General features: G+C 40.5%; 1 protein-coding gene across 4 annotated transcripts in view; it reads left to right on the forward strand.

Annotated features, from left to right (window-relative positions):
• Postn (periostin) overlaps positions 1-10957 on the forward strand; it is a 30307-nt gene extending 19350 nt beyond the window's left edge. For 2 of the 4 annotated variants that reach the window (XM_036190999.1, XM_036191000.1), the window contains 5 exons: positions 2623-2712; positions 3670-3759; positions 4426-4503; positions 8842-8883; positions 10169-10957. In XM_036190999.1, coding sequence (XP_036046892.1) covers positions 2623-2712; positions 3670-3759; positions 4426-4503; positions 8842-8883; positions 10169-10206 — 338 coding nt within the window. In that variant the 3' untranslated portion in view covers positions 10207-10957. Of the gene's footprint in view, positions 1-2622; positions 2713-3669; positions 3760-4425; positions 4504-4834; positions 4919-8841; positions 8884-10168 lie in introns of all 4 variants that reach the window. The other 2 variants (XM_036190998.1, XM_036190996.1) reach the window with 2 other exon arrangements.
• Positions 10958-25544: the final 14587 nt, after the last annotated feature.

Genomic DNA, 25544 nt, shown 5'->3' on the forward strand with positions numbered 1-25544 from the left:
TAGAGCTTTATTTCCAACTACTACCACACAATCTCTTTTATGCCATTAAATTTTTTCAAAAATACACAGGCATTTTTTCCAGTGAGCAACCTAAGAGGGTATAGAAAGTGTACATTAATGAAAGCCTTAAAAAATACAAACAGATATGATATACATTAAAACTTAGATTGCCAAAACAGAAAAAGAAAAAGTGTTGTTTAGTGAGCCAAACCCTGAACCTAAATTTCAACTCTGAATATATTTTATATGCATACATAGTAAATAGATACCTCTCATATTTCCAATGTCACTTTTCTCTCTCTCTACTTAATGTTAGCTGACATCAACCTCTTGGATATTACCTTGACTTCACACATTTTTATTGTCACTTAGACCAAACTTAAGGACCAGTGTCCACGTTTAAGAATGTTGCGGCAGTAATTTACCACAAAGAACACACTTGTGTTGTCTTTTTTCCATGAGAAAGATGAAAACAGTCTTTCAAAAGAGGGGCCAATTACGCCTTTCACTGAATCTTGGGAACACTGTTGTTCTGATTACTCTTGGGTTTGGGTTTGTTTTTCATTCTGTGACACGAAATGGCAACTTAAATTGCATGTATCTCTTCCCTTTAAAGTAACTCTAACTTACACTCGTTGAAAACACAAGGTTAATTCTCAGCCTGGCTAGCTATGGATATCATTCATTCTTGAGCCTACAGTTGAATTATCCTTTTAAAAAAAATCTGTGCTTAGCTTTTAAAAAAAAATTCAATCATTTCATTTTTTTCTACCCATTGATGAGGAGAAATTGGGGTTTTATGTAGAAATTAAATTTAAAGTGTTTGGCTGACAATATATATTGATCATGCCAGTGAAAAATGATCGACTGATTTTAACCAAAGTCATTGTTTTTTTTTTAAATCATAGTCGATAAAATGTCACTATAACTGACACACAGCTTCCCAAACGGAAGTCATTCATGTGTGCCATGTTGCTGTTTTCAAGGACTCTTCTCCTTCCATGCTTCTTCATTGAACCCATGCACCCTCCCAGTGTTTGTCAGCAGGGTTCTATACATCATTCTGTCTTCAGTTGGGAGCAGCCTTGAGCACCAGTCCACCTGGCTTCTTCCTCATCAAGATCTGGGTGGAGCTGGGGGTCATCTCATCTGTAAATATTCTTCAGTGTAAAACAGGACAGTGATACTCCAGTGTAGCACAAGAGAAGAAACAAAAGCCCTCCCAGCAAACATCCACAGTTCCCACTCACTACTTCGTTCCCAATGAACTCTGTGAATTCACTGATGCTTTTTGAGTTTTTACTATATGCATTAGAGTCCAAGACATAATTTTAGAATTTTTTCATCAAAAAGACACTAAACCAAACTTTAGAATTAAGAGTAAGTCAGTTAAAATTGAACAAATAGTCACTGTGCTAGATGTTTTTTCCAAGTTATCATCTTAAATGTACAAAAATGAAATGTTTACTAAAATTCCTTCCCTTATAGTAATATCTAACAAAAGGTGCTTCCAGAATTTCAACTTGGCTTTTCTAAAGAGAAAAGATCCTTAGACAGAGTGCTAACTCATTTCCTTGTCTTGAATCATTGTGCAAACTCCCTTTTGAGGATTACTACATGTTAGAAACTATTCCTCCCCTTTGTGTTAGCCATCCCTATTGGGCTCACATATAAAACATTATGGCTTGAAATACTTATGGTTTGAAAGAATGGTTTTCTCTCTCTCTCATTATTTATTACTTATTACTTAGTTCTGGGTAATGGTGTACTTTGATGATTTCTCAACAAACAAATTAATCCTCTCAAAAATAATCAATTATGACTCCATTTAGCTATTGAAAAGTGCAAGTTAAATGTACTGAACTGAATTATTCTCACTCCTCTATAAAACATCCCCGATGACTAATGTAGCAGTAAGCTTTCTAACACTCAAACTGATTTTCTCTGGGAACGAAATCATTTTGTAAGGCAAATGCAACCCACTGTGCATTTGAAGGGCTGCATAACTGTTAGTGAGTTGGTGTTGCTGTTTGCATCCCTCTCTTAGTCAAGGTAAGTGCTCAAGTCAGCTTTTCTATAAAGCCTAAAATGCAGCATCTTCAAGGTAAGTATATTAGATTTTTTTAATGTTCAGTTGTATGTTCGTATGTAAAAATATAAGGTCATGAGTGATAACAAATTAAATGAAATCTTTTAGTAAGTATTGGCGGATGCTATCCTACCGGAAAGTGGGATTTAAACCAGTTGTCACTTGAGCAACTCCAATCTGCAATGTTATTTGTTTCCCAGAGAAAGCCACATAAAATACTTCGTGCGATCAGACCTTACACCCACTAACAGGGATGCTGGTGTGTGCAGTTTGCTCGCCCATCACTATAAATGCTCAAGCGTGTGGGTGGGTGGGTGGGTGGGTGGAGAGGCAGCATAAACAAATGCAACCGAATCATTTGTTTTCTTAAATCGTTTCTAGCCTAAAGATAACAGGAAATGTTTAAAACTGGTTTTGTAAAACCAGAAACACTGAATTCTGAACAACAAGAAATGTGGAAATAAACTTCTTATTTGGGCAAATGTAAGGGGCTGCGGTAAAGCACTAATCTGTCTCCTAAACTGATATCTCAGGACCTGCAATGACCAAGATCCATATTGAAGGTGAACCTGACTTCAGACTGATTAAAGAAGGTGAAACAGTGACAGAAGTGATCCATGGAGGTATGTTCGCCTTGTGCCATTCCTTACACCTATGTGTCGTCCCCGTGACATTTTAAAGTGGAGTTGGTTTAGAGTTATCAACCAGCTGATTTTCTGTTGATTTTCATTTTATCCAGGCATTTTACTAGGTTTCAGTTCTTGTTAGTTAATCAGGGATAGAGTGTAGCTTATTTTTAAATGGGTTTAGCCATAAGCCCTTGGCCACTCTTTTTTTTTTTTTTTTTTTTTTTTTCTGAGACAGGGTTTCTCTGTGTATGTAGCTTTGCACCTTTTCCTGGAACTCACTCTGTAGCATAGACTGTCCTCGAACTCACAGAGATCGGCTTGCCTCTCCCGCCTGAGTGCTAGGATTAAAGGCATATGCCACCACTGCCTGGCCACCCCTGGCTACTTCTTATGAATATGCAAATAGTGAGCATGAAGTATAATGATTACAATAATGTAAACACAAAAAGACACATTGTTCCCAGAACTACAAGGGGTTGGTGGTTGTGTGAGACTCTGGTAATACTGGCTGGTGAGATGGGTCAGTAAGGAAAGACAGTTTCCCCCAACTTTGACTTGATCTGAGCTGGATCCCTGAGTCCCACATGAAAGGTTCAGACTGTCTTCTGACCTCCACCGACACGCCGTAACTTACACACGTCCAAGCTAAAACAAAAATGTAATGAACGTTTTAGGGACTGCACTAACAAGTCAGCACTAGATTTTATTGTCAGGTTTCCTTTCCAATGGCAGACTCAGCTTGCCAGGCAACCCTCCCACTCACTTGAGACCCAAGAGTTGCCCAGACTGGTCAGAATATGTTTACAGTTTGTTCCAACAATGGCTACAATTGATTTTTAAACAAGAGATGTTGTAAGACACACATCCTTGATTACAATCTCCAGCTCTGGGTGGTAGAAACACTGTAAAAGGGTAGGTAAATCACAAGTTGTTTTCTTTCTCTGCCTTCAGAGCCAGTCATTAAAAAGTACACCAAAATCATAGATGGGGTCCCTGTTGAAATAACTGAGAAACAGACCCGGGAAGAACGAATCATTACAGGTAATTGCTAATTCCATACATGAGCGGTACTCACGTTATAAACACAAGTTATACTAACCCTAAAATATTGCATTACTTAAATTTAGTCTTTGTCATGGAGACTATTAAAGTTGCTCTCTTTCCCATTTTCTTTTTGCAAAATAAAATAGAATATTCCAAATGTGTTACCTATTTCTTACTCAAAGACTTTTTCATAGATATGTCTATAAACGCATGTTGTTACTCTGTGTATACATATGTGCTTTATAATATTCTGCCTTTAGTTTATAGCTTGTTACTGAGTTATTGAATACTAAGAGTAATTTCCTTTGGGGTTCCATTAATGTTAAAATCTATACATCTACATACCAAGATGCATGAGTCTATCTAAACCAGTTAACAAATTCAGTAAATTTTGTACGAGACTCACATCTATTAATTAAGCTAAAATTTTAAATTTAGTATCTTATATATTTTACTTAAACATTCTGCAAACACAGTCTGTGCCCCGTATTTTACAATGAGCTTCTCTGGGGCACAGCCATGTCCATCACTGGCATAGCGCCTCTGGCTGTATTTGCTCCAGGTTGGTGAGCAGCTGCAGCATAGACCATGTGGCCCACACAGTCTAAAACCCTTTCTTTTCTGCCTTTACAAAAAGAGTTTGAGCACCCTTTTTTCCCCTAGGTCCTGAGATAAAATACACCAGGATTTCTACAGGAGGTGGAGGAACAGAGGAGACACTGCAGAAATTCCTACAAGAAGGTCAGTACTTCTGGAAAAGCAAGAGTGTGGCATTGAGCCACCTGTCCCCTTGAAGGCCTTGAACATGCTATCTGTGCCACCTTGTTCCGGTGTTCATATTCCACACCAGCATATGGGGTTCTTCCAAAACTGGGGACAAGGCCCCGCAGATTGTTTCCTGATCTACTAGTTAACGGCTGATGGAAACACTGTACCAAAAGCCAACAACCACAACTTAGACGGAGCTGAGAGGTGGTCCGGAGCTCTTTACTGAGCAGATGGCAGTATGTATTGTGTCAAACTCCTTTCTATTGAGTGAACCAATTTCTGCTGTGAACATGTGTCCTCTCAGAGGTCTCCAAGGTCACAAAGTTCATTGAAGGTGGCGATGGTCACTTATTTGAAGATGAGGAGATTAAAAGACTGCTTCAGGGAGGTTAGTAAAACCCCGACAACTAACACCTAACAGGAGGCGGTGGAGAAGGGCTTCAGCTTTTTAAAGACTGGGCGCGCAAGCTGTTCCTTTAATTAGATTGAAAAGACAGCGAGGTGAGCTGTCTTCAGCAAATTGACTGGCGTGTGTAAGTGGTCGTTTCCCAAAGGGATTACTGGTTAAACAGTCTTTAAAAAGTTTCATGGTGTAAAGTGGGGAGCAATGAATACTTTTTTGCCTTGATGCAGAAAATTGGGCAGATATTTTGACTAAGTGAAAAAGAGGAGTGATTTTGCTAGCTGGCAGAGAAGCCTAAAATTTGAAAAAGCTTTTTATATTTCCAAAAAAAAAAAACGTATTCACTGTCCCCATAACAAAGACAGGCATGTTTGGGAAGTTCATAGGTGCGTAGTTAAGCGTAAATAGCTTTTAGCAACTTGCATTTCCAAAACTGCATTCTTACAAAGGAATATGCGTTCCTGCTTACTGTTTGAGTGACAATCTGTACTCAGGATTATATATTCTTCAGCATATAAAATTAATCTTTGATGTATGGAATGTTCTTGGTCTGTGGCATTAGATGGACTTACTTTCAAAAGAAAAAGAAAGGATTCAAAATATGCAAACTCTCAGTAATAGTTATTCAAAAAACCAAAAATAGGAAATGTTTTAAAAGTCATTTGGCTCATTGACAGCTAAATAAATGCATTTTTAGTTCAATTTACTAACAAAAAAACATCAGAATAAAATTATTCAGAGTACAAGTAAATAAATGTCTACAACAAATATGCTTTTTACAATATATTACAAATCAAGAAAGACACCTGAAATTTGATGTTAATCTAAAATCCAGTTCAGATGGCTTTCTGCTTATAATTTTTTTAAAAAAATTCTATCACTATGTCTAAGAAAATATAACTCCTCTTAAGATCTTGTATATTTCTGGAAGTCATTTTTGCTTATTTTAATAGAGATGACATCTCTTATATCTTGTCTCTGGATTTATAATAGTAATTTTTTTATTCAACCAGCATTGTATTTTGTTTTCAGTATGTATTCACACAGATCTGAAAAATACATGATTTCCTTCCAGAAGGCAGGGAGCCTATGGCATGTTCCTAAGCCATAATGAACCCAATGAGTCCTCAATGGTGCAGTAGAGGACTCAGTAAATAACTCTCCACCATAAGAACATAGAGGACCCTGAAATAAGAGTGGACACAGTATGCAGTGTAAATTGAATTCTTTGTTTTTCTTCTTAACCCTTGCCATAGTCAGCAGCTTGGTGGAATGGCAGTGCTTTTTAGAGAATTACTTAAAACCTGCCCTGTTTATATTGTTTCATTCCCATAGGCTGAAACTGTGGGTAAGTATGTCCCCCCTCCTTTAATTAATAAGATTCTGAAAGTCTTCTTTGACATGGCACTTGAATAGGAAAGAATTGGTTTCTCCTCCCAGAATATATGTACTACATTTCAAGAAAATGTTGTTTTCTCTTCAATTGATAGAGCTATTTCTATTTCCGTTTCTCCCAGAGTTCCTTTTACTCCTCTGGATGTGAACTTCCCATAGATCTCTAAGGCATGAGTTTCAAGAGTGCCACTTTAGAAGGTTTAAGCAAAACATTTCTGGGGATTTTTTTTAAAAGGAGGGTGTGGGCCCGGGGAGGTGACTCCAAAGTAAAGAACATGTGCTGCTCTCTCAGAGTACTGGGATTTGGTTCTCAGCACCCACAAGCAGCCTCCATCTGCCTGTGACTCCAGTTCCAGGGGCTCTGATGCCCTCTCCTGGTCTCCGCTGTCACTGCACACACGTGATGCATGTAAACTCTCACACACAAACATATGTAATAAATAAATAAATAAATAAATAAATAAATAAATAATAAATGTAAGTAATAAATACATTTATCTTTTTAAAGATTCACAATGTGCAACATCATAACTGGTATATGGACCTTAACTGGAAAAGTTAGTGTTCTTTTTCTAGCTCTCTAAACAAGTTGCCACTGAGTCACAAACATCCCCTTGACGTCAGGTATCTGGTTTCTCTCTCACATCCACCTCCCCAAGAGTGGCTTCCTAAAGCTCTTTTGTTTTTAGAACCTGGAGAGCAAACCCAGGCTCTGCATTTTATTATAATTTCCTTCTGAGATATTTCTGAGCCTCACTGAACGTTTCTAACTTGGATGCTGTCATAATAGAATAATGATAACTGACAAATTTCATTGTCAGACACTACCAAATGTATGTAAGGGAATCTGAAAGCAGTTGTTCATTTGAAAAGAGGAAACTAGAAGATTCTTCTTGATCCTGAAATCAATTTTGCAACTAAGTAGAATTTAATAAGCTTATTACAAACCATATCTTTATTCAATTTTTAAGGTTCCATCCATCTCATTGTGATGATACTTTATAAATCATTATTTCATTATCAAATAAAGCTGTAGTTAAGAAAATATCTACTTGACATGTAATGACTTAGACTTTATAATTCAAGGACATATCCCACTTACTACCCAATCTCAAAAGGTTTTCTATGGTTCTATGTTTAACTATAGTGCTAACATGATATCAAATGGTTAAGATAGCAAATGGTTACATGCCTTATGGACAACTGACGTTGGAAATGTGCTAAGATTGCAACAAAGCTCATAAATTCTATAAAATGTAGAGTTTTTTCATTTGCTTGCTGTTGTACATCTTACATGATGCTTGTAAAAAAATTGAAAAAAAAATACCCAGTAAAGATAATCAGCTTTATTGCTGAATACTGATGATACATAGAAAATGAATAAGATTTTTAAAGAAAAAAAAATGAAGTCAATCAGAAAAATGAAACCACCACAGGAACCAATCAATCTTTAATCCCAAATAACCTCAAAATGAAGATATAATGTGACCTTGGTCTTACTATATAGTCGCACCAAGAATAATATTAAAATTATTAGAGAATTATTTTTCAACAATAAAACACAAATCATAAGAACACTTGTCACTCTTAAATATGAAAAATGTCAGGACTAGAGAGATGGCTCAGTGGCTAAGAGCATTGGCTGCTTTTCCAGAAGATCTGGTCTTTAGTTTAAGCACCCACATGGCAGCTCACAACAGTCTGTAACTCTAGTTCAATGGGTTCTGCACCATCTGCTGTGTTCAGCAGACACTAGGCATACATGTGGTGCATAGACATCCATGTGAGTAAAACATCCCTATATATAGGGTAAAATAAAAATTAAAGAAAATATTGGAAGTTTTCTTATTAATAGCTTTTTTAATTTGTCAGTCAATGATTTCAAAGGATGGGCAGTGGAATTAGGGGAAATGAACATTAGCACTCTTTCTTTCTTTCTTTCTGTTTTTTTTTTTTTTTTTTTTTTTTTTTGAGACAGGGTTTCTCTGTGTAGCAGCCCTGGCTGTCCTGGAACTCACTTTGTAGACCAGGCTGGCCTTGAACTCATAGATATACCTATCTCTGTCTCCTGAGTGCTGGGATTAAAGGTGTGCACCACCATGCCCAGCTTGGCACTTCTAAATTGCTTATTAGTTTCTAGTGAGAATTTTACAGAATCATACATAGGACACACAGTAACTGAAACATGGGTAACTTTCTTGGAAGGTAGTGTTATATATGTTTTTTAAAGTCAGCAATATGAAAGCCATTTATTCCATGCAAAAAACAGCACAAATTAAGAGACTCCAAAAGACACAACAAAACATTGTGTTTTGGTGTACACTCACTGTGATGTGGGGGAAGCAGGTAACTTCTCCATCAGTGTAAAGTCCTAAGGACCAGGAAGCTTACTACTACAATAACTACACATGTAAGCAATGGTTCCTTATACTTTATACTTTTGTCCTTGGTGATGGCCTCCTGATTTTACTTGAAATCACAAATCATTTCTAACTACAAATCTTTCATTTTAGACACACCTGCAAAGAAGATACAAAGCAACAAAAGGGTTCAAGGTAAGTGTATCAAATATGCTAACATGTTTGACAGATTTTGCTACGATGTAAGTTACAGAGGAAAATGTTTAATGTAGCTTACTGAATTTTGGTTTTGAACAAACAGAAAATTTAGTGAGTTTTGATGCAAAGTGTGTTGTGATAACTGTCTATGTTCTTTATTACTTGAAAGTAGAACAGATCTTAAAAGAATGGCCAATAGACTTGTGTAAATAGTTAAATGTATTGGATAGATGAGTTAAATCAGAAAGAAATGCTGGGACTAGAGTGATGTCATCTCAGCAGGTAGGAGCACTGGCTGCTCTTGGAGAGGATCTAGGTTTGATTCCCATCACCCATATGACTCACAACCATCTGTTAACTCTAATTCAAGGGGATCTGGTGCTCATGATATAATTTAATTCTCTATTTTATATATACATTTACAATATGATTTCTTCCATTTATGCCTATTTTCTAATATCTTCTCCTATGTTAGTAAACATTTCGATGTATTAAAACAGCAAAGATTTTCTTTGTAGGGCTTACACATGTAGAATTGAAAGTTTCTAATGATTAAGATAATTACACACTAATAATGAAATGAATTGACAGGATTCATACAGTATATGAACATATGACCTTAAGCTGACCCAGTATACAGAATGTTGGCACTAAGTAATTAATTGCAAAATAATTTTATGTTTTTGTTTTCCATTTTTTTCTCAACTTTTATTGATTCTCTGTGAATTTAACATCATGCCTCCTGATCCCACTTATCTCCCCTTCCCCTGGCTCCTGCACTCTGCCCATGCAACCTCCTTCCCAAAAACAAAACAAAATTTAAAAGAAAAACCAAAAATCAAACAAACAAACACTAGCAACAACAACAAAAAAGAGTCTGGTTCGAGGCCTCTGTTTTGCAGTGCCCTCTCTTCTGACTACTGCAGGAAGTGTGGGAGAGAGGGGTTAGCTCTCCTGCTCTCACACGCTCAGAGCTGGCTCTGAATTGCATATGTTTTTAATTATAAATTTATCATGAATTCTTATGGGCACAATAAACCACTTCAGTTTTCCAGAGACTTCAAATCATCGAGTTTTATATTTTCATACACCTTTGATTAAGGCATAATGTTTTTCTCACCATAAAGTGAAGACAGTACTCAGACCAACATGATCTAAATAAATCTTATTACAAGGAGCAATGGTTGCTTTTGACAGACAGATTTGCACACAGGGCACCCCATTCTTACCCGTGAGGTGTTGTCATATTCACCTCTAACCACTGTCATTTCCTTCTACTTAGGATCTAGAAGACGATCGAGGGAAGGCCGTTCTCAGTGAAAATCCAAAGCCCAGACAACAGAGTTTTTATAATCCTAAATCAACAATCTGATTTTAAGGGGAAATTGTAAGAGCCACATTGACTTCAGAATCTGAAATGCCAACAAGCAGAAACTAATCTTCAAGCAAGGCTGAACACAGATTTAATTTCTTTGTTTCTGAATGAGAAACATAAGGAAAACAGTAGTTAGTCTCCTGTGGGGTAGGAACTGAAAGAAATACAGAAACATGCAGGGCTTTTATTATCTCCATGAGGAAAGTTCTGATTGGCTTAGGAATCCACCAAAGATCATCCTAGTGGCCGGACCCATTACAGCTACGTCTCTGCTCAGTGAGCTCTACCTCCTTGAGAAGAGAGAGGCTGAATGTAGTTCATGGACAAACCCAAAGCATACAGTTACCTCTCCATGGGAGGCGAGGCTCTCAAAGGGTGTTCAGTACACAACAAGCAAACCAACCATGTTATAACCAGTGACTCTACATATTTCTCATGCAATGTGGATTTCCTGCTAAATTTTGTTATTTTTTCACTTGATTTGTACTCTTGAGATGTTTGTCATATGCTTCTTGTGATACACATGTTTTCTCTCAAACATTTCAATAAAACCATTCTTCAGGTATAAAGAGAATTACTTCAGACTGGGTAATTTAGGAAACTCAAAGTTTAAGTTAAAAATTGAGTTTAGAATTTGGAATAGGACCCTATATCTTTTTATTGTTAACAAGTACTCAATAAAGGAAATTGAATAAAATTAGTGTTGCTCAAAGTTCGCAAACTATTATGTGATATGAAAGATCATTACACAATGGGATAATCATGAATTTTTAGTAGTGAGTCTATTAGAACCCTGGACCTGTGTTAAGTTGTTAAAATTTAGAAAGTTACTCTCCTCAAAAGGCACAAAGCCAACCAGTTACTCATAACGTACAATAGGCTGAGTTGAAAGAAACAAGCCATGATACACATGACATCAATTAACTGTTCCCGAGCTTGAGTCACAGATGCCCTCCAGTAAAACATAACGTAGCTAGGATATCAACTGTGTGTCAAAAAAGAGTTGGTGTGAAATCTAGAGCAGTAGAAATTTCCTGGATCTATGAGGCTGACCCTTGCAAGGACGCCTAGTAATGGAGGATATGGAGACTGACCTGGCCATCTTTTATAACCAGGCAAGGCTTCCAGTGGTGGGAATGGGTTACATTTGGTTGAGTTTTGGGCTGAGGAGGTCCCACGGAGACCATTAAACAACACAGGCTGATATTAGGATAGAAGGTCACTCTCCAAAAATTGACAGTGGGGCCCTATTACTGAGGATAACATCTACACAGCTCTTTGAACATAGAGAAGTCAGGCTGGTGTGGGCATGGATTCTTGTGTTCTAGTCTCTTTAGAGTGAGAAGGTACTCTGCAGGTTATAGAAAGAGGAACCTGGACAACAACCCAGCCACAAAACCTTCCACCTACAATCTGTCCTGTCTACAAGATGTACTGGAGCAATGGTGGTGCAGAACATGTGGGAATGCCCAGCCAATGTTTGATTTAATTTTGAGACCTACATCATGAGAGGAACCCAATGCCCTACACTGCCTGGATGACCAGTGTCGCGCCCACCTCGACCAGCAAGGATGACGCAACAACGGGGCTCTTCTTTAAACAGTTTATTCAGGACCTTGTTAGTAGCTATGTCTCTCCCCGGGGCAAGCCTCTCCCAGCCCCTAAGTAGGTCTGGGCTACCAACCCCAGACAGCCACGTGGGCACTATCCACAGGTCCACTTATATGCCAGCGGCACATGAATCCAGCCATAGCCAAATAAGGAGCTGTTTACCACAAAGAGTGCTTGCCATCGTGAAGGCAGAGGGTGGAAGCCAGCGCCATCTTTAGGGTGCGGCTACACACAGCTCTCTACAGTTCCCCCTTTTTGTTTTGCAGAGCAACAGGCAAGAGTAGAGGTCTGATCTCTGCTAAAATGGAACATGTACTAATGTTTGTCCAGGCGTCGTCCACCCAGAGAACACTAGACCCGTCCGATACCCTTTTCACAGAGGTGGGAGTTAGGGTACCAACCCACATGCAATCAGACTTGCTCTTCTTGAGGTCAGCGTATCATAACCTCAAGTGGAGTGCGCAGGCCTCACATCCTGTGCCTAAATATCTTTTAAAGAAGCCAACCAGGCTTGGGGGGACTGTCCTGCATCAATGGCCATAAAGGCTTGGATAATCATGGCCGCATGGCGACGCTGTGAGATCCTAATGCGACAAATGCACCACAAGCATACTAGGGAGGTGAGCACCAGTAAGCCTACTAGGGCTCCTATTCCCGCCCACTCCTTCAGGTGATCCATGGCTGTAGCAATCCAGGAAGATAATCCCTCCGCCAGTCCAGTATCCACTCAGGTCGAATTCACCGTGACAATAGCCACCCTCAGCTGGTCCATCAGGTTATCAAACTCTCCGGTCCAATTGCCTAAAAGATAACTAGACAACCTTTTTGATAAATCTGCAGCATGGGTAAAATTATTATATTGGACACTAGTCACACATAACCCTTCATACTTCCATTGGCAGCCGAGTTGGGCAATCTGCCAGAGGGTATCAATTTGCTCTTGAACCAGGTCAATTCTCTGGTTGACCACCATCAATCCTCCTCGTATTTGAGCATTGACGCCCTTTTGCACATCCAGAACATGTGCCACATTGGCAGAAAGATTATTCAAGGTCTGTGCCATCTGTACAGTATGACTCATGGCAATGGCGGCTGTAGCGGCTCCAACAACCGCCAAGGAAATAGCTGTAACAATGGCGGCAGTAATGCCAAAATCTCTTTTTTGTCTAAATAGGGTCATAGCATTAGGAGCATCAACTGGCATAGGCACCCAGTGAGGCATACCCAGCGAGGGTAATTATGGCATAATCGTATTTAGAAGCATTCCAGCATTGAGTATAAAAACAGGTATTATTATGGCAAGATACAAGCCTCTCTTTGCTCACTATAAACAAGAATGGAGGATACACACAAACTGGAGTAGGATTATAAGTAATATTAGCCAGTGGCTCAACTCCGTCATACGCACAGCCTGTATCAGTTTTGGCAGTGATGCCTGTGGATAACGGGCCAGGCACAGAATCCCAGGAGTCCCAAGGCTTGGAGCTACTCCATGAAAACTGACTAATCCCATGCACTCCTCCAGCAATCATAACTAGGGGCTCTAAATTCATGCAACTTCCATTAATGCCACACAATAGTCAATTATCAAAAGGATTAGAAATATACAACTGAGAGGGATTTTGCTCACTATAATTACTACCTGCAAAAGTCTGATTAAAGTCTGTGCTTATTCCAGGAGAAAAGGTGAAACTCTTCCCTTGATTGGCCCAGATCACAATACGAGACTGACAACCTGTCCAGGGCCAGACGTTCCCTCCATCTTGACCCCAACAAAAGGGGGCCCATTTTGGTTGACCAGGTGTATCATTTCCCAACGCTTTAGCAGGCCACCATCCAGACACCCAAGAGGCATTGGCTGAAAAACAAGGGCCTGGTCCAGGCAAATCAAACCATCCAGCCGACTGGTTATATATCAAGACACATGGGGAAACATTTGATCTGTTTCTGACAATTTGGAAACAAAGAATTCCGTTTAACTCAAAAGACCTATTTTCTCCTATAGGAGCTTCCTCTGGGTCCATAGGGAGGTATGGAACACCCATACTTTTATTACTACCGAATAGCCGTGGGAATAATATTGCATCATGACGGACTGGCATTGGTCTCGGGAACACTGACAGTATCCCCCATCTTAGGTCCGTCATTCCCAGCTGAATCATCATTAGTGCGAACAGGGAGATCACTGTCCTCGCAGACATGTTCTTCCTGGCACTGGACTCTTCTCACGAGGTGCTCAGGAACCCACACCGGGTCTTGCTGATCCTGTGGGAAAACACAAACAGAACCTCGTGCCCATGTCAGCACGGGATCAGGTCCATGCCAAACACCTGTCAAGGCATCTTTCCATTTCACCATTCCTTTAGAAGGACTGTGCTGACAATGATGCCTGTCTGCAGCAGAATAATTGGAAGCATCCAAATTCAAAAAATTCAGGGTAAATAATGCAAGAGTCTGTCCTTAGGGGTACAGCCATAGCCTATTCCCCCTTTTTGTTTTTGAAGCAACTCCTTCAAGGAGCGATGAGCACGCTCCACAATGCCTTGACCTTGTGGATTATATGGTAGGCCATGTACAAGTTGCACATTCATCTGTTGACAGAAGGAAGCAAACTTCTGTCCGGTATATGCAGGACCATTGTCTGTTTTTAACTGTTGAGGCTTACCCCATGCTGCCCAAGCTTCTAAGCAATGAGCAATAACATGAGAGGCTTTTTCTCCTGCCATTGGGGTGGCATGAATGATTCCAGAACAGGTATCAACAGATACATGTACATATTTGACACGTCCAAATTCAGAGATGTGTGTAACATCCATTTGCCATATTTTTAGGGGGAGCAGACCACGAGGGTTAACTCCTAATCTAGAAGGATGATGAAAAATGACACATTGGGGACAATCTAGTACCACCTTTCGTGCATCCGCACGTGAGATAGAAAACTTTTGTTGTAATGTCCTTGCATTAACATGAAATTCTTTGTGGAAAGCATGTGCTCATTGTATGGCAGAAGACACAAACATCCATTCCTGTTTAGTACACTGGTCCACTATATCATTGCCTTTAGCCAATGGACCTGGCAGACTGGTATGTGCGCGGATGTGTTGCACAAAAAAGGGATTCTTACATTGCCAGATCAGTTTCTGTAATTGGCCAAACAATGAGCTAACAGGGCTAGAAGATTTGATGGGCCCTGCACATTCAAGGCTTTTCAAGGCATTAACAACATAACTAGAATCTGACACTAAATTAAATGCAAATGGACAAGCCTTGAAAACTTCAAGAACTATTGAAAGCTCCACCTGTTGGGGTGCACCTGGCAAGAACTGATGCTTTACAGGTTCAGTAGAATCCACCATATAAGCACCACAGCCTGTCTTAGACCCATCTGTAAATATAACACTTGCTCCTGGAATGGGCTGGGAAGCAGTTACCTTAGGAAAAACTACAGGATGTTCTTTAAAGAAAGTTAATAGTGGATGTTTAGGATAATGGTAATCTATGTGTCCTGGATAGGTACAACGCAGTATTGCCCAATCATCTATGGCAGCACATAATACCTTGACTTGAGTAGAATCATAAGGAATAACTAGCGTTTGTGGTGATGTTCCAAAATATTGTAAACACTGTTGAATACCCTGTTGTGCAAGTAATGTTACAGCAGTAGGATAATACTCAATTGATTTTGTAGGTGAGATTTTAGCATAAATCCATAACAAGGGTCCTTTTTGCCATAAAATCCCCGTAGGTTGCAACTGGGTAGGCAGAATGCACAGGGTAATATCATCATTATTTTGTACTCTTTGAAGAAAAGCCCTTTGTAGCCTATCTTCTAATTTTGTTAAGGCTTCTCGGGCTTCATTGGTTAGTTGCCTCGGTGAATCCAAGGCTGCATCTCCAATTAGAATATCATATAATGGTTTTAATTCATAATTGGCCATTCCTAAACTTCCTCTTATCCAATTTATATCTCCTAATAATCTCTGAAAATCATTCAATGTGCAAAGATGATCCTTCCTTAACTCTACCTTTTGTGGCATGATATGATGATTAGTTATTTTAGAGCCAAGATAATTGACAACTTTGCTCTGTTGCACCTTCTCAGGGGCAATACATAGTCCCTTTTGCTTTAGCAGTTCTACAAGTGAGCTATATGCTTCTTGAAGAATGCTCTCCTCTTTAGCTGCTAATAGTATATCATCCATATAATGGAGGCATCTCAAGCCAGGAAAACGTGCTCTCAAGGGTTCTAAAGCAGTTGCTACATTCCTTAGTGCACTGCTCATAAACCAACTGCTTAATTAATGGCATGGCTGTATCAGGATCACCAAATATCTTTCCAGCTGCATCCACTAGGCGAGCTACGAAATCTGAGAAGGGTTACATAGGTCCTTGGACAATTTTAGTGAGATTACTACTAACTTCTCCTCTATTGGGCAATGCCTTCCAAGCTCTGATAGCAATGTTGTTAATTTGCTCATAAACCTGGATAGGATACCCATTTTGCTGATTTGCAAATCTACCTTGTCCAAGTAACATATCCATATCCCAAGCAGCTTGGCCTCCACCAGCAGCCCTGTTAGCTGCAGCCTGTTCACTAGCGAACTCTATCAGAAAGGCTTTCCAATCTAAATACTGACCAGAACTTAAACAGGCTCATGCAAGGTTCATCCAGTCTGATGGAGTCATAGCATGCCTATGCAGAGCTTCCAACTGAGCTACTGTAAAGGAAGCTGTAATACCATATGTCCAGACAGACTCTGCTAATGATTTTACAATCTTGAAATCTAGAGGTTCATGATATCTCTGATTCTGAGGATTCTGAAATACTGGGAATGCAACTTGCATTTCCGTTCTAATTTTTCTCCATACTCTAGGATTAAAAGACACTCCGCCCTCTGCCCCCATTGCTCCAGGATACGGAGGGGGACCAGAAGGGACCATGCTCTCATGGCCTTTTCTAACTGTTTGGATCCTCCTCTCTCTTTTCCTTTCTTTCTAACCTTCACTCGTTGCAATAACTCACAAACGGATTCCACATCCTCATCATCCAAGACAGAATCGGAGAGATTGGAAGCACACGAGTCTTCCAACTCAGAAAGGCTAGGATATAATTTTATATATTTTTTCTCAGCTTTTGTCTCCTTTTTAATTTGCCCTGTCTTTCCAGATACTGCTTTCTCTGAGGCTGCCTTGTCAGATCTTTCTTCCTGCAGTATTTCCAGAGCAGTTTGACCATTCTCAACCGCCTCACTGCATCTCTGATCTTCTAAACATCCTCTTATTAGTTTCCAGACTGGTCTAACCCCATGTTTAAGTGTGCCCTGCTCTGCGGCAAAATCTAGGTCTCTTCCCAATTTCTCCCAGGAAGACACTGTAAGACTTCCTGAAACTGCAAACCAAGGAGCAACAACATCACACTCTTCCAGAAACCGTTCCAGGGTGTTTTTTTTTTTTTTTTTATTTTCAATTTCTTAGAGAGGAGCAGCTCATTAAGAGCCAGAAAAATTGGGTGCGAGGAGGAAGCGCCCATGTTAGTATATCCTTTCTTCCTCAATTTGAGAAGTTTCTCGGAGGTTTCTCGGAGCCTTTACGGAACAGCCCCAGCCCTCCGGTTTCACTTGCTTGTTTTGTTATTCTAATTACCTGTCCGCTTTGGTCGAGGCTCTACTGTCCCGCTCCCCCTTTGTCTACAGGTGAGCGTAAAAACCCGCTTTTGTCGCGGATCCTCAATTTTTCCTGCGGACTTACCGGTATACCGCCTGACTGTAGAAAGTTCTGAGCCCCACGGAGAGACATGGGAATGTCCCCGTACGTTCATTTCCCCGTACGGGCCACCACTTGTCGCGCCCGCCTCGACCAGCAAGGATGACGCAACAACGGGGCTCTTCTTTAAACAGTTTATTCAGGACCTTGTTAGTAGCTATGTCTCTCCCCGGGGCAAGCCTCTCCCAGCCCCTAAGTAGGTCTGGGCTACCAACCCCAGACAGCCACGTGGGCACTATCCACAGGTCCACACATATGCCAGCGGCACATGAATCCAGCCATAGCCAAATAAGGAGCTGTTTACCACAAAGAGTGCTTGCCATCGTGAAGGCAGAGGGTGGAAGCCAGCGCCATCTTTAGGGTGCGGCTACACGCAGCTCTCTACAGACCAGGAACTGGAGAATGGGTAGTCCAGAGACCTAGGGTAGAACCAAACACAACCAACAAAAGAGAAATCAGTGAAATGATTCCTGATATATTCATAGGTTCATAGATTGGTGCCTTGTCCAGTCATTATCTGAGAGGCTACCTCTGGCAGCAGATGATCCACAGCCAGATATTATGCAGAGAATAAGAGACAAAGACCGGAGATAGAGGATGTTGGGAGAAGGCAGATGGATCTTTATTGATCGATAATTCACATAGTATACAATTTTCCTGTTTGCTCAATTTGATAGACTTTAGTCCACCATCCTATAGGCCCACAACACTTCCTGTTTTAGGAAATCACTGTTTTCAATTTCTTTCTTTGTTTTTTTTTTTTTTTTTTTGAAATGCTGAATGCCATTTATTGAAGGAGGGAGAAGGTCTTAAATAGAGGCTTACAGCACAATGGGAGAACCCCAATCGCAGAAGTTTGCTTCCTGATATTTTACAATCTTGCATCTAAGCTGTTAATGCCCAATATGCAGGATACACAGACAAGGAACTTCCCTTAAGCCTTCAGGGGGTGGAATCTTGCAGGGAATTAGCATAGAGAGGATATCAAGGTCAAGGTCAGCAAGCAAGGCAACAGTTACCCAAAATGGAGGCCAGGGCCCTACTGGTCCCCCCTTTTACTAAAAAATGAGCTTCTGACTTAGGTTGCATGGCACGTCAGCAGGACACCTTACCCATCATGGAGACACTTGTCCAGGCCACACAGGCGCTCTGTCTTAGGTTGGTGAGTGCCCCTCCAGGCATTACCCATCTTTGAATATTCATTATCATACAGGCTCAATCATGTGAGAGCTGCAAAGTGGAGGAAGGGAACAAGGGAGAGGGGGAAGGGCCATTTGTCCCAGAGGGATAGAGTGGAGACAGATGTGGCGCATAGGAAAATGGTTTGTAAAGGTTAAATGAGAAACCCTGTGTTAGGATGAGATGTTTAATCTTAATTGGGCATGTAAATTAGGTAAGACAAAGGGGGCTTTTGACTGCTGGTCTTCAACACTTTGATAGCTGGAACTTGGTAGTCAGCCTCAGGAGGAGAAAGTGGCCAAATAAGAGAATAGACCTTGGAGGCTAGCTTTAGGAATGTAACCTAACGGTTTTTAGCAAGGCAGAGGGAATGGGGGAGAAGGGTAAGGCCTGCCAGAGCCATGCTCCAGTAGGCTAGTGTCCCTTCAGATTGTATCTAGGGGAGAAAAGAGATGGTGGGGAAAGCTGGGAAGAGTGGAGGGAGGGAAGGCTGCCATCAGATTGTATTATATGAGAAAATAATCTTTTTTCAACTTTTTTTCCCGAAAAGTCTAACATGCCTTTGCTCACTGTGAGTTCAGAAGGGGCACAGCTTCAATTCTGTGCCTAGTTATTGGATTTTTTTTTTTTTTTACAAAGGCCCTACATCATTAGTTCTAAAAAAAAAAAATCCCATTTCATTTCTTCTGACTCTCTGGTTATTCACATGCTGTGGTCTTCATTTTCTGCCACCCAGCATTTGCAACCTCCTGGCATCACTTAAAGGTTTGGGTCTGGTTGTTGCTTTTGCTCTGTGAGTGAGCCCTAAAACCCAGATTCGGTGTGACTCTCCTCCCCACTCCATCCATCAGTCTTCTCTCAGCCCATCTCACATTTGCACTGAAACTCAAACATCACAACACTGAAGAGACAACATCTATTGGACATTTATTGTACAGGACTTGCACCTTAAATGAGTCCCCCTGATAACTCTTCAAGTTAGGTGCAATTTTTATCTATGTTTGGGAAAAGAGGAAATTGTCAGAGACATTTTTCCAGATTGGCAAAGAAAAGAAACAAAATTTGAATACACATAGTATGGCTATATGTGAATACATATAGTTTGAACTCTTTATTCACATGGTGGCACTGGAAAGGGATGCTTTGATCACAGGGGACAAGACTATGACAACAGAAGTCATCCAGTGGGTGGAAGAGATATCCTCATGTGTCAGGACAGGCCACTGCTGTGTCATAAGGTCAGGATCTGAACAGGAAAGACTCTACTGGGTTACCCATTTACTCCTTTGCTACTTTGAAAACCATAACACACTATGAAGCATTCCATGCTTATATGACTTTCTTTCAGAAGCATGGAGGACTTTGCTCCAACATTGATGTGCCCCACATCACAGACTTGTATCATGCAAATGTGAGGTTATGAACCAGTGCAGAATTGCCGATGAGAAGCAGTCTTGAGGTATCTGGAAGGAGGAAGGAGTTTTGTAAGATGCAAACTCATCTCTTTTTTGAGCCAATAAGGTCAGCTGCTGAGGATGTAGAGGTTAGTCAACTTCTGTGGGCAAGTTAAGCAAAACCAAAAGCTTCAATCAGCTGCAGTCTCCAAGAATTGCATCATACTGAGCACAGCTGTTTGGTATGATCTTACACAAATAACATTTTAAAGAGAATGCCTTGATTGGTGATCTTTAAATTTTTTTTTTATTTTTCTTTCATATGAATTGGTGGTTTTGCCTACGTGTATATATCCGTATGAGGGTGTTGGAACCCCTGGAACATGACAGTTGTGAGCTGCCGTGGGGATGCTGGGAGTTGAACTCCAGTCCTCTGGAGGAGCAGCCAGTGCTCTGAACCTCTGAACCATCTCCCCAGCCCTAACTGGTGATTTTTATGATACCCTATGCATCTATTTTCACAAATCTTCAGGGTCCATGTGACACATGTGGGCAATGTGGACACACTGAAACAAAGCTGTTTCAGTGAAACAACTGACCTGATGCTATAAAAGAAAAAAGTACATTTTTCATTTGTCTTATTCTGGTAGACAAATGTTGGTTTTTACTACTTAAATGTGTTTTGTCTAATTCTACTTCTTACTAGGAGAAAGTCTGGGATAGTAATGTACATTTAGGTACCATTAACATCAAAGGCTTTTTATCTCTGTGACCTGGACCAGCAGGTCATTCTTCAGTGACAAGTCCTGAGAGAGAGGACCAGATCAAAAGGTAAGAAGATAGAAATGCTTGAGATCAGGGGGCCTTGCACAAGCTGTCTTATGCCAAGCATATTCATTAAGAAGTACAGCGTCTTAGGTCCTCTTTCCAGGGGAGAGAGGGACAGAGTCAGCAGCAGCTACCATACAATGAGACAATCCGCAGTAGGCTTGTCCAACTGTGTTGCACTAAGACAACACACGCACTATCTCAAGAGCATTGTGACCAAGTACACAGCAGCCTTGGGAGCGATGACTCCAGCTTCTTCACAGGGAAAGGCCAAGTTCCCAGGAACTGAAAGCTTAATTCCTTTGAAGCTCTGGCTCTAGCCCCAAAGTCTGTTCCTGGGCAAGGATGCAGCACTAGGCTCCTTCTGTCCTTTCATCGGGACCTCTGGGAGAGCCATTGATCTGTCAGGTTCTCAACACCTCCAGCCTGTTTAATCCCCTTCCTTGGTTCTCTGTGAGGCTGCCCTTTGCCCTCATTAATCACGGTGCTTTGCATCTTTGTGATTTTTAAACTAACTCCACATTAAGTCTCCAGAGAGGTGTTCTAAGTCACTCTTGACCTCTTGAATGTGTCTCAAGGCAAGTGACCATGTTTCTTTCCCACTCATGATCTGTCAGTGCATAGGCCTCGGATTCCATTGCACACTTTTCTTACCGGACAAAGGGTGTGGAGGCAGCCCTCTTCCACACATTGCAGCCAACCATGCAGAGCTCCTGAATTTGCTCCTTGAGTAAACTACACATTCTTGCCACCTTTTCTATGCAGTTAAAGGTTTTAAAATGTTGCATTTTCATCTCTATCTCTGTGGTTCCCAATAAAATATATTTCAGCTAGATAGAATTTAACAAAAGATGGTTGAAACAAGTTCATTTGCTTCTCCAAAAAGTTTATTAAATGCTTTGAACTATTTTCCTGAATCAAATTAGCAGTGTCCAGTTGCTCAGGCAGTGATGTTTCTCACCATCTTCAATGGTCATTCCTGAATAGAGGGGCTGTGAACAACAACACACTTGGAGGGAAAGACCGCTTGAGAAACCTCCCAGATGGCTGTTCATCTGTACACATCTGTTGGTGGTTATTAGTCACAAGAAAATGCCTGAGAGTTCACAAGTTTCCCTTAAGCTCTCCTTCAAAGTTGCTCCATGTTGGCCAGCCATCATTAGATGCAGACTACTCGAGGTCCGCTACGGTCTGTTAGCAAATGTCTTCCATAGACTCAAGTTTAAAAATCCCTTCCCCAGCCAGGTTTGCTGCTATTTTAAAGGCTGTGAAGCCTTTAGGAGGTGACCCAGCTGATGACAGATTCCTAAAGATGGGACTTCAGAGGCTATGCCTGACTCTGATTCTACCAGGATGTAACAGCAACAGCCACGCGTGCCACCATTTTGGATGAGCTACTCTGCCTTGCCTTGACTCTATGACCAGCCACAAATCTCTCAAATGAGTAGCTAGACTGAGTCCTTCCTCCTGTCCATGGCGTGTGTCGGCTATTTTGTAAAAATTGATCAGAAAGGTAAATAATGCAGACTTTGCTTTCTGCCATAATGACACCCATTGGATTAAGTGTGGTTCTGAGTATTCTCATGGCCTTCTCTCCTACAAGAATGTAGGCTAGAAATCAGCAAGTTTTCCCTCCACTTCATCATTCTCATGGGTTATTTAGCTCTTTGGGGCATGTTGCTAATGAACAATTGTGCTTGGCAAAAGGATTGTCCCATTGTGTAGCTAACTTCACTAAAGCAGCCCCACTTATAAAGACAGGCCAGAGATAACTTGTAAACCTGCTGGGTTTTATTGTCCAAATGTGGCAATTACCATTTATCCTCAAGCAGGCTTGCCAGAGCCGTGCCGAGTACTGACAGAGGAATAGACACAGAGTGTAGAATGCTACAACTTGACTCAGTAGGGCATTTCTCTCAGCATAATGAATGCATGGAAACAGGACAGGGGAAACATTTAAAGTGTTACATGCTCACATCAAATAATTGGCTATGACTCACTATTCTTATCCACATTTTCCTGATTTTTCTAGTCATGTGTTTATTAGCCAGAATATATTAGTCTGCAAACAACACAAAACTAAACCTCATTAAGCTTGGGAAGAGAATAATTTAATTTTTTGTTTAGATACTAGCAAATGAACCAAGTAACTTGTACATTTCAAGAATTAACCACAAACCAAAATTTAGGGGTGTGGCTCAGCACTAAATAAAAAGCTCTATTCTGCTGTAACGGTTTTGTAATTGTTGTTTTGGGACTTTGGTGGAAGGTTGTTATTCTTGATTTGGGTGTTTACATAATATGGATGATGGCTTTGATTATCTATAGACCCAGGCAGAAGGGAAGCTGAATGCTAAGAAAGAAAGTGATTGCTTGTCTATGAGTCACATGTTTGCCCTTTGAACCAATTACAGCGGGCAGGACAGTGGTGGTGAGATCATTCAGAGTCAGACCCCTTCCGAAGCAACTTTCTTCAGCAGCCTGGAACCTGTTGAAGACTTTTGTTTGGAGTAAGCAAGGTGATTGCTTAAACTAGGACAACTCAAGTTTCAGAAGAAAGAAGGCTTGGATGAGCCACAGCAGGCTTAATACTATCATGATGTTATGTCAATATAGATTGTGATTGTGGAGGCTCACAAAGGTTTCCTAGTGAGATCTGAGCTTGATTTACCCAGCAGGGCTGCATTAGAGGATTGCTTGACCTCGTGTATGGTTTCTAGGTGATTGGAAGGGTCTGCACTTGGCTGTGCTGGGGGGAGTTCTTTTGCTCCACCACTTGGCATTCCTATAAACAACCCTTTACAAGAGACAGAAGGGGCTAATGGATAAGGATCCAGACCCTCCCAAGGCTGTCCTGTGTTACTATCTGTTTCTCGCCCCTCTATCCTTCTATCTAGATCTCTTATCCCTCATTCCTCAAGAGTACCCTGGGGTAAAATGTGGAAGCCAGTCTCTCAAGTGGTCTCCCACAAGTGATGGAAGGTCACTTGCTCTTCACTTGGTTAAAAGTTCAGACATTTTCTCAAACCAGGAGATGAAATCGTCTGGAACTTCTGTAGCCCCTGGGTTCTATTGATGTTGCTCCTGATCTGTGCAATGACCACTTTTTCTTTGGTATGTCTTTTCCTCCCATTCCTTTATTTCCTCAACAGATATCCCTGATCCAGGTAGAGTCTCATCTTTATCTAAATCATGATACTGATAATTCTAATAACTTAATCTCTTAGAACTCAAGTCTCATAAATACTCAACTATATGAAGATATACATAAAATATGAAAAATAACCAAGGCCTTACATAGATTGATTTTTCACTTCTAGGTGTCTTTTATCTATTCCCGGGTAATATAAAACCACTCTTGCCAACTTGATTTTTTCAAATATAAGGCACTAATGGAATATCTATACAGAACACAAGGAAGGAAACTACCTCTTTTAGTTAAAAAGAACTCATATCTATTTTTATAATGCATCACCAACAACAGGAAATTAAAAGTCACAACCAAATGTATATTTCAAACTGCTAAATCTGTATTATCATATGTTGGAATGTACACAAGCATGTGCCTACCTAGGACACTATTGGTTCTTACTATATTTTGAATGTTTTTTTGTCCCAGATTCACAAATAATCCTAATCTCTGGTGAGGTGACAGTAAGGACCCTGGGAAGGCAATTAGCTTGTGAGAATAATGTACTCATGAGTAGGACTTGTGCCACTATGAACTCATGGAATATTTATAATTGTGTGGATAGATCCATCAGCTAAACCTTTGGACATGGGAAGGTAGAATTGTATAGAAGGTATTTCAACTAGAATAGAACATTCTTTTATGTGCATATTGCCACGTGAATACCTTATGAAATAATAACATGAGTCAACTTAGCAGGTCATTTGTTAGACAAATGAAGGGAGGGTATGCACCCTAATGAACTTTAGAGGCTGGGGATTGGCAGCTAAAAGAGGATGGAACGGGATGGAGATGGAGCGACTGTAGCTACAGGGATGGCGGTTGCAAGGTGTGCACATGCTCAAGAGGAGCAGAGAGGTGGAATGTGCCACCCAATGAGTGGACAAGAAGAATAACGATGGTGGTGGAAGAACACTTTCTACTCCAGCACAGATGTCATGGTGAGTTCCAGAAGCCAGGAACGGCTGCCTGGGTTACATGAAGAGCACAAGGATTAAGTTTGTTCACTGGGATGTTTGGGTGAACAGGAATCTGACTTATGTGATACATAAAACAATGTGTTTCGTGTTGCAAACTATCAGTGAGAGTTTTCTGGGAGGCCAACAGCTTAACTATGCATGTAAACTGACTTATTAAGTCTTCCAGGTAACTAGTTGGGGTGAACATGTGTTTCTATATTGTTCTTCATTACCTCATGATATTTTTCTACCATAGTTTCTTACATGAATTACTACATGTACCCCGTGTCTCTGCCTTTTGTTCCCTGCTATGAGTATCTTTAAAAATTACACATATATTCTTTTTTTCTGTTTTGGTT

This window comes from Onychomys torridus, chromosome 6 (genome assembly GCF_903995425.1).
Source record: "Onychomys torridus chromosome 6, mOncTor1.1, whole genome shotgun sequence".
Lineage (NCBI taxonomy): Eukaryota > Metazoa > Chordata > Mammalia > Rodentia > Cricetidae > Onychomys > Onychomys torridus.